The 14,228-nt window shown below is 42.8% G+C and overlaps 1 protein-coding gene across 1 annotated transcript in view; it reads left to right on the forward strand.

The window, feature by feature from the left end:
- Positions 1–9,994, forward strand: part of LOC311198117 (tyrosine 3-monooxygenase-like) — a gene marked incomplete at both ends in the record, with an annotated part of 31,499 nt that extends 21,505 nt beyond the window's left edge. Inside the window, 4 exons of the mRNA XM_084272014.1 lie at positions 392–448; positions 2,306–2,401; positions 8,099–8,232; positions 9,835–9,994. Of these exons, the coding sequence (XP_084128140.1) occupies positions 392–448; positions 2,306–2,401; positions 8,099–8,232; positions 9,835–9,994 (447 nt within the window). The remainder of the gene's footprint in view (positions 1–391; positions 449–2,305; positions 2,402–8,098; positions 8,233–9,834) is intronic.
- Positions 9,995–14,228: the final 4,234 nt, after the last annotated feature.

Genomic DNA, 14,228 nt, shown 5'->3' on the forward strand with positions numbered 1-14,228 from the left:
ATCTGACCCACTCGCAAGGGCTGCCAGAAAGAGAGTGAGAGGCAGAAAGGTTAAGTCACAAAGATAAATACCCACCTTGCTGTCCTTGTTATGTCTCCCTATAAATCTCTGCCAGGGTAGTCCAGCATTAAGCTAAGAGATAGTTAACTTTATACAGAGAACACTGAGGATTAAACACTCATCTAATGTGGCTCCCAGTGGTATGTAGCTGGGGGCCGGGGAGAGGTAGGCATCCTGGAAGCCATGGAAGGTCATTTTGGGTGACAAAAACAATGAATAGTTCATGCTATTCATGCTAGAAATGATGCGGTCCTCCCCCTTCCCCTCTTTCTCTCCCTTGGGCTGAATAATCACACTAGTGTAACGCTGCCTGCTTGCTTACTTGCTTTAGGATATTGGACTGGCTTCTCTTGGATCATCTGAAGCAGAGATTGAGAAACTGGCCACAGTAAGTACAGATGGCAGTTTAATATCAGAGGCAAAACCCAAACGATTCACTGTATATCCCTTACTGCACAGGGAAGGAAGGGTCTTCTCCTGTGTCTCAGATTAGCTACAAAAATGGGACCATCATCAGGATTGTCTCTTCTCCTCATCCACAGGTCAGGGAGGTTCTAGAGCAGGACCTGGAGCCCCTAAGTATGTGATTCCACCTGAGGAAATGCTTATACTTTCTGTTTCTGTAAGAAACAAAGCTGAGTTTCTGTAATTTCAGCCCCAGGATGGTCCCAGCTTGCTCTCCAGATTGACTGAACAGCCTGGATACTCAATGTGATTCCTGCATTTTCTCCTACACAAAGTGCAGGAAGCTACCAGAATTTGAATCACTCTGTATTCATTATCCCATAAAATAGGCGAGAACTTAAAGGCAAGTTGAGAGCAGGTACTGTCATGTGGTTCTGAATAACTTGGCTGCACGCATCTGCCAAAACAACTCGCGCAGCCTCTCGCTGCCATCTTAACTTGTTCTGAAAGTAAGCTGGAGGCCAGATGACCTTTTTTTTTTTTTTTCTGATAAAGACAGCCATCTCCCAATCTTCAGTATTTTTGCAGGGAAGGAGAGGAGCCTTACTCTCACCCAGCTGGGTGAGGCTCATTAAGGAAAGGGGATGGATGGGAGGAGACTGTCACTCCTGAAACTCCTCACTCAGGCCACAGCCCCACTCATGGTGAGGTGGAATAAGGCACCATGTGAAGGAGATTATGGTTCACCTAAAATCTATCTGCATGTATCCATCCTTGGGTTAGGACTAGGTAAGACCAGAAGGTTTTTTTAGAGTTCAGAGAGCAAATGGTACCAGTGCTGAATTTGTTTTGTAGCACCATTCAGGTTCTGAGCTGGTGATGTGAGAGGACTATATAGGAAGAGGTTGTGCCATGTCCATATTTTCACTGCAGTTTCCCCTCTCTGGGTTTAGAGAGGCTAGAGGAAGATTAAGATCCATGCCTTTGCTAGGGTTAAAAGAATTATGGTCCTAGACACCCACTTTGCATCATTACCTGAGTCGTGGTGAGACTAAGTGAAGGCCAGTGGTTTACATAGCATTTCTCTGCAAGCACTCCTCTCTGACCCTGAACTGGCTAGGACTAGTTTAGAGATACGGTTAAGGTTAGAAGAATGATGAATCTCATATCTGACACTGTCACAGCATCATCTTGGTTTTTGGGAAGTAGAATAAGGACACCTTTTTGAAAGGGCTACTAGCAGTTTGGAATCTGTGACAATTCAATTTTGTAAGTGTCATTCAAGCAATCTGAACAGTAAACATATTCCAGATTAACATCTCAGTCTTTCATTGTTATAGACATCTAGTCTAGGTTTATTTATTAGGTTCCTTCACTAGAAATTGAAGATAGAGAAGAACCTGTAATATATTCACTATCCTGACATAGGTGTCTAATATAATTTTTTTTCCTCTCTGAAAGTCTCTGTCAGTCTCTGCTCATTATAAAGTGAATGTAGGTAACTAAACTCATGGCTAGGAAGGTGCAGTGTACTTTGTGACATCTTCCAAAGAATGAAGAGTATAGGACGTTATGACTTTATTTACCAGTGTAATTATCATTAGTTAATTTTTTTTTTTGGAAGTGAGAATGGAAGGGATGGCAAATTTTGAAAAAATAAGAGTTATAATTTGTGTGTATTATATATATTGAAAGAATTTTTTAAATTAAAATACCGCTATAAAACTGAAGATACACAGACATTAAGAAATAAACATAGAAGAAAATTAAAGGAAAAATGAGAAGCTTAATAATGAACTGCCTGTTGAGACTGTTTTTCCCAAGTTGTTCTTATCACCAGCTTTATTGGTTCACTGTGGAGTTTGGCCTCTGCAAGCAAAACGGATCAATCAAAGCTTACGGGGCAGGACTGCTTTCGTCATATGGGGAACTTATGGTATGTATGGTATTGAAAGATTTCTGTCATCCAGATTTCTGAACTCTGCATTAAAGGCAAAATATTGTTTCCTCACATAAACCAGTATGATTTAAAATACTGATTTTTCTTTTGCAAAGAAATTTATTCTCCCTTCCCAGAAGCTTCTGAGTATGGGAATAGCTACTATAGGTTTGCACCTGTCTTCCACCTAAAGAGATGAAATGCAAAAAAAAGCATCCATCCTATAAAGAATCAGATTTGCTTCTTTCTGCTCCTGGCCACTAGTAAGTAATGCAGTTGGCTTGAACATAAAACTCATGTATGTTTCTGCTTAATTCACTAGAGGGCAATATTATGCCTATTATGAACTCTGCTATATGTCTGTGCCATTGACATTCATGCCCATATGAATTGGAAAGGGACTGACTGGCTGGACCAAATAAAGTGTGAAGAAACTGTAAATAACATGGCCACTGGTAAAAAGGAAATGCTTTGGTGTTTTACACTCCTAAATATGTTTCAAAACTAATCCCAGCCTGAGATTTGTGTAGATGGAAATCTGTGTACACAGATTTGGTACTGCTCTGCCTGGACATATTAACTGCAGAAAGAGGGACCGTACACCTTGATTGAAAGCTTCTGAGTTTCCCCTCCTTTGAACAAACAGCTGATAGGGGAGACATTTATTTCTCCTCAGTTTTGCAGAGCTCTGAAGCAGAAGATCAGGTCTTAAGTGCAAAAGCCCTAAACTGTTATCAGTAGGTCTCAATTGCTTCAGATCCTGGATGATTTTTCAGACTGAGGAAAAGCCAAATGAAAATAAAACAAACTCTTTTAAATCGTTTTTATAAACCAGAAATTATTTTTTTTATGGGAGGTGTATTTTAAGCTTAACATAGACACAACAGAAATTGAGGCTGAGTAGCAAAGTTTGGAGTCACGTAACTGGAGATAGTTGGACTATTATGACAGTAAACATATGACAAATCTCTCTTAATGGCATACATGTCAGCCTGCTTCCCAGTTGATTGACAGAAGGGAGAAACATGTTAAAGTATCTCAAGACATTTGTAGTAGGAGTCCCCACAGAGAAGGAACAGAGAGTTAACATAGAAAGGGGAAGCATCACAGACATCAATCTTCATTTTGCCACCTGATGAGTTTAGCCTTGGTTTTCTCCCAACAGTTGCCATTTGGAGACTTTTGTGAGCAAAGTCTTCGATATAGGATTTGCAAAGCTTTGTCTTGATAAGTAGAGATCTGCATGCTTATTAGCCCTCTAGAGAAATAAACATGCCTTCCTTTCCACATGGCAACCTGACCTTGTGCCTGACTGCTCGTGAACACGAGCAGAAGTGTGCTAGCACTATTGAAGCACTCACAGAATCACAGAATCACTAAGGTTGGAAAAGATCTCCAAGATTTAGTCCAAACATCCTCCTATCACCTGCATTACTAACAAAACCATGTCCCTAAGTACCTCATCCAATCTTTGCTTGAACACCCGGAGGGACAGTGACTCCACCACCTCCCTGGGCAACCTTTTCCAGTGCCTGACCACTCTTTCTGAGAAGAAATTTCTCCTCATTTCTAACCTGAACCTCCCCTGGCGCAACTTGCAGCCATTACCTCTTGTCCTATTGCTACTTACCTCCGAGAAGAGGCTGACCTCCAGGTCACCACAACCTCCTTTCAGGTAGTTGTAGAGAGCAATAAGGTTTCCCCTGAGCCTCCTCTTCTCCAGGCTAAACAGTCTCAGTTCTCTTAGCTACTCCTTGAAAGACTCATGTTCCAGCCCCTTCACAAGCTTTGTTGCCCTTCTCTGGGCACACTCCAGGGCCTTGATGTCTTGTAGTGAGTGGCCCAAAAATGAACCAAGTATTTGATGATCACTGCCCTGGTCCTGCTGACTATGCTATTCCTTCTGGGCCACCTGGGCACACTGCTGGCTCATGTTCATGTGAGTGTCAACCGATACCCTCAGATCCTTTTCCTCTGTACAGCTTTCCAGCCACCCCACCCCAAGCCTGTAGTGTTGCCTAGGGTTGTTATGACCAAAGTGCAGGACCTGACACCTCACCATATTGATCTTCTTCGCATTGGCCTCTGCCCATCAGCAACCTGTCCACGTCCCTCTGGAGGGCCTTCTGGCAGTTTGACACTTCTCCCCAAAAAACTTGGTGTCATTTGCAAACATAATGAGGGTGCACTCAATTCCCTCATCCAAATCATTAATAAAGATATTAAAGAGGATGGGCCCCAGTACCAACCCCTGAGAAACACCACTTGTGATTTAACTCCATTCACCACCACTCTCTGGGCCCAGCCATCCAGCCAGGTTTTAGCCCAGCGAAGAGTTTACCTGTCCAAGCCGTGACCTGACAGCTTCTCCAGGAGAGTACTGTAGGAGCCTTTGCTGAAGTCAAGCTAGACTACCCCAACAGCCTTTTCCTCATCTACCAGGCAGGTCACCTGGTCATATCATCTGTAAGAGAGTGAAACACGCTGTTTTAAAACAGCAGATCAATGATTTTCCCTACAAATTAGGCTCCAAGGCAATGCATTGCAGTCCCTACGTAAGCTCTGCAAGTTCATCATCATGTAACTTTTGGGGGAGCAGCTTAGTGGGTTCTGCATTTCACCTTGAACAACTGGATCTTTTTGTATACAAATGAATGATATATATGGCCTTAAGTGCTGCAGTTTCCTTTTATGGCTGATTGATTCATCTCATGGAGTTTTATTTGGAACAGAACAGAAATACAGAAGTGTTTCCCTTTAATCACTGTAGTCTGCATAAGTGTCTGATTCAAACATTAGTGTAGTCCATGGCAGTGTGAGTAAAGTGCTGAGCTCCTATGCCTAAGCAGCTGCTAGCAACTTGAAAATGTGTATCAACTGTTTCTTTTACAGTTGAAGAGAGGAAATACGTGTAGTGCTGTGTTTATTTTGCAGAAGGGATTTATTTAGAAATGCAGCAGTGGCTAGCTAGTTTTATTAGAGAAGGTGAAGCCTGGGAAGTAGTCAGGCTCATTATTATAGCCTTCAATTCCTTGCAATGCTCATTTTGCAATCTTAGTTCGGCTCTTGAGAAAGCTCTAGATAGGTTTTGCTGCTGCTTGAGAGAAAGCCAGTCTTCTCTATGGGCCCAGATGTGGGCTTGTGCATGGAGGTCCCAAACTTGATTCCTTATCATTTAGCTGACTGGCATATTTGACACATGCAGACTCGCTGCAGTTCATGTGACAGAGGAGACATGAAGCAGCGACCTGTGCAAAGGAGGGGTTTCCATGTCACTGAAGGCTTCTGAACCAGGAATAGGAGGATGATTTAGTTACTGAGGAAGCCTGAGTTACTAAGGCTAGGTTTTGGCTACAAGAAGATAACATCTAACTGTCTGGAGAGGGTGAGCAGCAGTACCTCCAGCTAAAGTTATGTGAGAACTTCGCATCAGCAAGGAGCCTGGGAACATCCCTGATCTGCAGCCTGGAATGACTGACTGTGGGTGTGTGACAGTAACCCAGGGAACCACATCCTGACTATGAAATCTTCAAAGTGTTTTCCTCTTCTCCACAGAAACCCACTCTGACTAGAATGAACTGAGCTTTAGCTAGTTATTTCCTGTGGATGAGCTGCCCTAACTCAGGAAAGAACTTGGGAGAAAAGCAGCGGGTGAGAGATAGAGCTAGATGCCCTCTGCATGAGACCTGCACTTGAATCCATGTTATCTAACAATTCATTCAGTGACAGCAGCTAGGTATTCAAAGGGACAGGATAACCATACCAAAGTCTAAACTGAGCAGTTGTAATGGGTCTGACTGCTGGCCAACCTTGCCTCCTCTGAACTGTAAGAATTCCTCCCCAACAGCTCTCGGTATTGCACTGTTTATTTCACTATATTCTGTCAGCTGTTCTACATTATCCAAAATGCTTCTCCTGTTAACACTCAGCTGGACTCTGTCCTACATACTGTAAAATCTTATGGCTCATACCACACTTCTGGCAGCACTTGGTGCTACATATGCTTTTCTTGCAGCACAACAAGTACTTAACTTGTAGAGGCCTTTAAGGCCATCCGGTTTCAAGATGAACTTCCACTGAAATCAATGGGATTTCAGTTCTGCTTCAACACTGACAGCATAGAGGGACCCTGTCAGGTTTTGAGTTTCTGAAATGTTTTCCCATTAGTCCCCAGAGCTTCTAAGATTATAAGAGCAGCCTCATGTATGTGTATACCATCCATCTTAGATTGTATGAGTGCTCTCCAAGGTTTCTTCTTCAATTACACACTGCAAATGAACAGGAAAAACACTATCTCTTAGCTTTATATATCCTTGTTCTTTCTTTTTTCAGAAAGCCAACACCCAAACCCTGTATTAATTTCTGCACCAGTTCTGCAGCAAATTGGCCCACTAGTTAAGGCAGGCCACTAGTGATGGAGTTCAGGCTCAGTTCAGTGAAATATTTAAAAATGTGCTTAAGGGTACCCTCTGATTTTTTCCAGTTAGCAGATTGAGCTGAAAGTTTTGTGCAGCATCACCCATTCTTACCAGTTATTTACTAATTCCATGGGAGTTGGCATTTGGCTCAGAAAATAGCAAAGAGAGCCTTCTGAAGACTGGGGAAGAAGACAAACAGGCAGATCTCAATGAAGTGGTGGGTACTAAAAGTCTGTGTCTGGGTGGATGGGGACCACTGTCCAGGCTGGAGGTAGAAAGACAGGTCTCAATGTTGACTGGGATGAGTTGCCTTTTTCCTTTTAGTTTTTGCACAGGATATTTCATCGCAGTGGCCATGGCACTCATCAGCCTGAACATCTGGAGGCCAAAACAGCTTTTAGGCCTATCTACAATGCAGTTCAGATGTCAATGGAGCTGAGATAGCTTTAAACTTTCTCACTTGGGTTTCAGAGGCAGACAAACTGAGCAGGAATTCACTTTTAGCCTCAGCTGCACTGTCTTCCCAGGACGCTGTGCAGGTATTAAACAACCAACAGCAATACCTACTCAGTCCCACTGTCACCAGCTCTACTACTGCTTAGTTTAAATGTGTAAACAAATGATAGATGTGCGTATAGAACTGCAGTGAGGATGTAAGAGGCTTCCATAATCCCCCTGTCTGCCTGAGGCGACAATGCGGAAGAACCTGAGAACAATGTATAAAAGAACCTCAGCAGGTTCAAAGCACAAACACACACACACAGGGTACAGTGCATATTTTTATCTTGGGTTTCAGGGAAGCTTTTAGGCTTCTTAACTGATATGGGACCTGTGCTAAATTACCAGGAACACTCTGTCCTTCAGTGCAGCAGATAACATGTGACATGGGCTGGGGACTTTGAAGTAGTGCTGTGAAGGGCTGTAAATCTTCTGTGGTACTAACTGACAAAACCAGCATGATTTTAATTTTTTCTTACAGATATTAATTTTTTGTGGGGTGGCATAGACTTTCACCTCCCTAAGAGCGTGGCTATGGTACCAAATTGTACACCACTGTAATACAGGAATTATATATTTTTTTCATTTTTCTTTTTCTAAAAAATATTTATTATTCAGTTTATTAACTGCTAATTATGAAAAGCAGCTTTCAGCTACGAATGAACGGGACTTGATATAACCTTTACATGTCCCACAAAAAGCATTTCACAGCCCACAAGGCACTAATTGTTGCTGTCTTTGTTCACTTGCTCTAACCCGTGTTGTTCCCGTCATGAAGTATGCTTTATCCAACAAGCCGGAGTACAAGCCTTTTGATCCAGAAGTCACTGCAGTTCACCCCTATCAGGATCAAGCCTTCCAGCCTGTCTACTTCATAGCAGAAAGTTTGGAAGATGCCAAGGCCAAGCTTCAGTAAGCAAAGTGTTTGCGGGTTATTTTCATCGAGGGGGGCGCGTCAACTGGAATCGTAATCTCAATACTACTGTGATAACCATGCCAGGCTGTCTCCCTGCACACTTCATCTGAACAGTGGCTTTTTTACAACAAAGTTAAACATGAGATTGTTTATCTTTGAAAGCTTCATAGAAAATCATGGTTATTTATTGTTATGCTCTGTCCCATGCTTTATCTTAGCAATGCCTCATTTTAGCAACTTCTGAAGTAAATTCTGTAAATGAATAATGAGCATAGAGCTCAGTCCCACAGTTGGGGTGCCTATGTGCTAGTCCATACAAATACCAGGCTGCAAAGAACTGATTTACCCGAGGTCACACGGAAATTTTATAGCAGACTCAGGAATTAACATGGATCAGCAGGGGGCTTAAAAACAAGATTGCCTTTCTTCTCTGATTATATCTGCACAAGAATGCAGAATCAGCATTCACAGGCAATCTGATTTCTACAAAGTAGCTCACTTCAACCTAAATAACATTATTTCAAATTAGCTTGAGGTGTTTCTAAATGTATTTCTTTGACTGCATTATGGTATGCAGTAAGGATTTGTTAAAACTTTTTTTGTAGTTTTTTTTAAGTTAGCAGGGTTTAAATTCTGGCCTTCATCGCCAACAGTTAGAACAACATGACCAATTCTGGCTGGAGGCAGAAGGCTGGTTGTGGAACTACTGGGGAGTATGTAGGAGGTGAAATGAGGAATTTATTAGGGGAAAAGAACCTGGGCCAAACTTCTTCCCTACTCCCCCACCTCTACTCCAGAAGCACTGTCTGCTGGGGTTATAGCAATGGCAAATTAGGTGCCTCATCTTAAACCTGAAGTTCGCATTAAATTATTAACGTGCGTAAAAACGTGGCTGAGAACTCACTGGCAAAAGAGAGAGGAGTTTCAAGAGCATCTGCCTCTTTTCAGTCAAACCTGAAAAGAATTTACAAGGATAAGGAATATACCATTCTCAGTCTTGAAGCTTTTTCATACATTTTTTTCAAGGTTGTTGCACAGCCAAAACTGCTCAAAATAACCAAAGGCACAAGAATTTGTCAGAACAGAAAACATAAGGCAACATCAGTACAGGGGGTTCCTACCAGCATGTACTTAATGGAAACATTGTCAAAAATGGCAAGTGATCATGTTTTTTCTTTTAATAGAGACAGCAAAACAGTCCAGGTTGCCTCATATCAAGAGGTTTTTAGAATTTTATGCAGAAAGAGCTACTCCAGGTTATTTCTTGGAAGTGAAGGCAGCAGACATGCTGTGTTCTTGCATTCCTCAGTTTGTGGTTGTAATAACTCTGAATTGTGTTAATGTAGAGCTGTAAGAGCACAGACGGGTCTAAGCCAGCCACGCTGGAAAGCAGGCACTGCAGATCTTTTGGGCTGCAAGTAGTTGAGCTGTGGGGAGGATGTACTGCACCAGACAGCATTAAGGAATAACTGTGAGGAGGCATCACAGCAGCCTCCGCTCCCTAAGTCCATGCCTATATACTGAGAAATTAGACCTTGCCAGTTTTACACTCAGGGAAATAGCTTCTGAATTAGCAGTTGTGTCTTCTTCCCCCCCAGAAACTATGCGATGAAGATTAAGAAGCCTTTTTCTCTGCTCTACAACCCATTCACCAGCAGCATAGAGGTTATGAACACACCTCAGAAAATCAAAAGGACACTCTGTCAAATGAAAGAGGAGCTGAAAAGCCTCTGCTTGGCTCTTGAAAACCTCTCTTAAAACTACAGCAATACGTGTCACCCAGCACTGAGATACTTGTAGATGGTTTCAGTCCTTGAAGATTTAGTGATGAAGTTGTAGTTGCATGCAAAAATCTTTAACCTACAAAACAGTACTGTCAAGCTGATCCGTTCACTGTAATTTGGTCTGCTGATTTAGCCACATAAATGAGTTCCTTTTGAGTATGTTTCACTGTCAAAGATGACTGAATGACTCCAATTTTTGGAAGTTGATACAGGCTACAGCTGTTTGGAGTGTATTTATCTGTTACTGGGCTTTTACAGGTTTTTTTATTCACCTGCTATCTTTTCAAGTTATCTGTCACAAAATAACACAGTAACCCTTCAACCACAGTATTTTTACTTGCTGCTTAAATGAATGACATGATCACAATCTTTCGGGTTGGCTAGCTGCCTACAGTTAGCAAGTTAGCAGTCCTTGCAGCTAACTCATTTCTGCTAGCAATTACTATCTGCTATTGTGCTTACAAACTAGGAATGGTTTCCTTACAATGTGCAAATGCAAGAGTTTGTAAGAGAAACTTCTTGCTTCTGCTCCCTATTTTTTAGACACATATTCAGTAGCTTTCCAATATGGCAAAATAATTTCTTGACATATTTGAGTTTGCAGAATATTTGTCCCTTGGCTCAAAAAAACCCAAACCCAAAAAATAATAGGCCCATGATGCTCAAGCACTGTCACTTTCAAGGATGCTTCATTTGAAAGGGAAATTTGGATTCTGGAAAGGAAATTTGGGGGTGTGGTGGTTTGACCCTGGCTGGAGGCATGACACCCACCAAAGTCACTCTATCACGCCCTTTTTCAGCTGGGGAAAAATATATATTGAGAGGCTTAGGAGTTGAGATAAGAACAGGGAAAGATCATTCCACAATTAGTGTCATGGGCAAAACAGACTCGACACAGAGTGAAGGAAAGAAAACTCTCTAATTTATTACACTACACTGCACACCCAGTGACACCAGAGTCAGGTAATGAGAAGTGTGACCAGATCTTAAACCACCTCCCCCCACCCCTCCCTTCTTAGCAGACTTCTCTTTAGTCGTGATTTTGCTCCCTTCTTCCCCGTCATTGTGGCATGAGGAGGGATGGGGAATGGGGCAATGGGGGTTTTGGTCAGTTCCTCATGAATTGTTTTCCGTCTTGGCTGGGGCTGGGGGGAGGGGGAGGGCAGAGGGGCATTCCTTACACCCTTCCCCTGCTGCACTGTGGGGTCTTCCTCACAGGGCTTCAGCTTTTCACCAGCTGCCCCAGTGTGGGTCACTGCTATGGCAGGCAGTCATAAATCATAGAACGTTTCTCAGTCCCTCAAGCCCAGACTGCTCCAGCCTGGTCTTCCATGGAGTCACACGCCTCCCCTCCCAGCAAACCGGCTCTGGTGTGGGTCTGTCTTGCTCATCTCCGTGTGTCTGTCGCTCTCCACAGACTGCAAGTGCTACTGGCCAAGGCTTGCTCCAATGCAGGTCACAGCATCTTCTGTATGTCTCTACCTGCTCCAGCTGGGGCCTCTCCATGGGATGCAGGTGGGGTTTCGGCCTTTTCCATGGGCTGTGGGGGGTGGACACGCTCCACCATGGGTTTCTCCATGGGCTGCAGAGGCATCTTGCTCTCCATCACCTAGGGCATCTCCTTTCCACTCCCTTCACCAGCCTTGGTGCCTACACAGCTCCTTACATTTTCTCACTCCCTTCTTTGATGGCAAAAAGTGGCTGCTTGCAGTTTTTTTTTCCTAAATATGATTCACAGAGGTGCTATGACTGTTGCTGATGGTCTTGAACCAGCTGGTGTTTACTCTGTCGGGCCTGCAGAGACCTTCTGGCTGCTTCTTGCAGAAGCCACCTCTGCAGCCCCCTTCTTCTCCATCAGAACCCAGCCATGCAAAACTACAACAGAGGGCAAGGAAGAATTTTCAAAAAAAGTCTTTAAGAAATAGAGTCCCATTGGTGTTACATGGGATTTGAATACTCCTGGAGACCATTAAAAATCTTATTTCCTTACTGATGTCATGATGGTTGCAGTAATAACTAAAAGGCCAAATCTACAGAACGTCTAGTTTAAAACCTAAGATCAACCACTAGCAGCCATATAGCCCTGCTATGGAAACAATATCATATATGTATTCTAACTCATCTTGCCTCCCTCTCCAGTCCCTCTCTGAGATGAGACTGAAATTTATCTACCCTCTTCAGGTCATATTTCCCAGAATCAATCCCATAATTGCTTTTTCTGGACTTTTATGCTCTTTGTGTCCCCTTCCTTTTTCCACTATCAACAAGTGGAGACTAGTTCAGGAAAAGATGAGCCTCATGCCTAGAAGGATTCCCTCTCCTCTCAGCAGCAGTGCAAACAGACAAGGCAGATGCAGGTGACAGGTATGGCATAAGCAAGGGCAATGTGGATCTCATGGCTCAAGCTGGGTGACAGTGGTCTGTGAATGTTGAGGTAGATTCATCCTGTGCAATTTAGAAGCTCTCCTTATTTTTTTCCACCGTATATTTAGCACGTGGCATACAGCAAGCCTGTCCACTGCTATCCACTTACTGCCAGTGTACATGGTCTGAACTCTGAGGTAAATGTGAGGTGGTTTGGCTCTTTATGGAAAAGGAGTCATCATCTCTGCCTTAACTGGTCACTGTGGGATAGGAGCATGTACACAGAAAATCGCAACAGAGCAATTCACATACTATTACTTCATACAGAGCTTATCTCACTGTAATTTGTCCACATTCCAGGCTCTAAAGAAACTGTCTTATTGAAAGTTAATGGGATTTTTGTCTCTTAAATCTTCATGTCTATAAGCACTTCAGAAAAATTTCCCACAGACAGTAACACAGTATTCAAAATCTGGGGAGCTGCTGCAACTGCTCTGTTTTATTAAAATGTGTCGATGCCTGAAAAATTTGGAAGCATCTTGGCAAAAATGGCTATGAGACTCCTTCTTTTCAATAGCAGGAACATCCCAAGGTCTTTCTTCTTTTCATTTAAGTCCAGGATTCTTCTATTCTACTCCAGGAGAACATTTGCATATCATAAACTCTTTTTTGCTAGAGATTGAGATGAGGACAGAGCTGAAGTGAGCTCCTTTGTTTCCAATGTATTTCTGCTGTGATGGAGGATGATTTCTCAGCATACTTTAACAGATTTAATTCTACTTATCCCTCTCACACACACACACACACAGAGACCATTTCTCTGCCCAGTAATTTGTTTTGTTACATATTGTAATAATTTATCTGTCTGCTTCCTGCCAATTGGTGCACAGGCAAAAATGCTTGATAGTTCACAACAGATTGTTTTCAAAAGTATTATTTTCATCAATCAGTTGTTTTACAGTGAAAATTGAACCATGTGTTCCAGTTCTGTGTGTTTTCTTTTTCTTTCTTTTTAACTGGAAGATAATGCCAGAGCGGAAGAGCTATCAAAATATTTTCTATAGATGGACTCTCTAGGCCATAGGGTCTTTTTCATGTATTCCCTCTGAAACAGTTGAATGTGGAGTTTAGACTTGAGTTTGGCTATTGCTCAGAACAGACCTATATTTGGAAGAAATGAGAGACCTGATGGATTTGTTTTGCCCAAGGCCTCACACTTTCCTTGGAGGGACTCCAGGCCCGCCCACACACCCTTGTCTTTTCCAGTTCCTGTAGCAAGGAGAGAAAAAGAAACCATTTGGAGCCAGATTCTCCCACCCTTACACACGCTGAGTAGTACCCAATCTCTCGAGCAATCCCAGGGACAGTACTGAGCCTATTTTAAGGTGCTGTACACAGACATTGAAAGCAGGATTATTGAAACCTCTGCGGGTGTACTTGCTTTTTCATTGTCTTAATGACAGTCAGCCAGCATACACAGCTAGGGTAGGTTCCAGTGAAGCTCAGCAAAGCTTCAGAAGTAAGTAATTCGGCTACTTACATTTTTAAGCAGCATTAATATTTTTTCCAAAAGGAGGCAAATCTTTCCCTCGTTACTCAGGCAAAGCCTAGCCCAGGATAGCCATGTTTGACACTCCTCTCTAAGGAAATCCAAATTCTTCTCTTCTGATTCAGTGCAGTGACAAAGCAAAAACCTTCAGGGTTACATCCTTATGAGGTACACTGGCCATACTGCTCCTCCAATAGTCATTCCTTCATTTCCCTCCTGGAAGCCAAGAAGTACCTCATACTCCTGTCAGTCTAAGGCAGGGGTGATGGGGAAGGCAGTGATGGGGCCTCCCAAT

Source organism: Gallinula chloropus, assembly GCF_964237585.1.
Source record: "Gallinula chloropus genome assembly, chromosome: 1".
NCBI lineage: Eukaryota > Metazoa > Chordata > Aves > Gruiformes > Rallidae > Gallinula > Gallinula chloropus.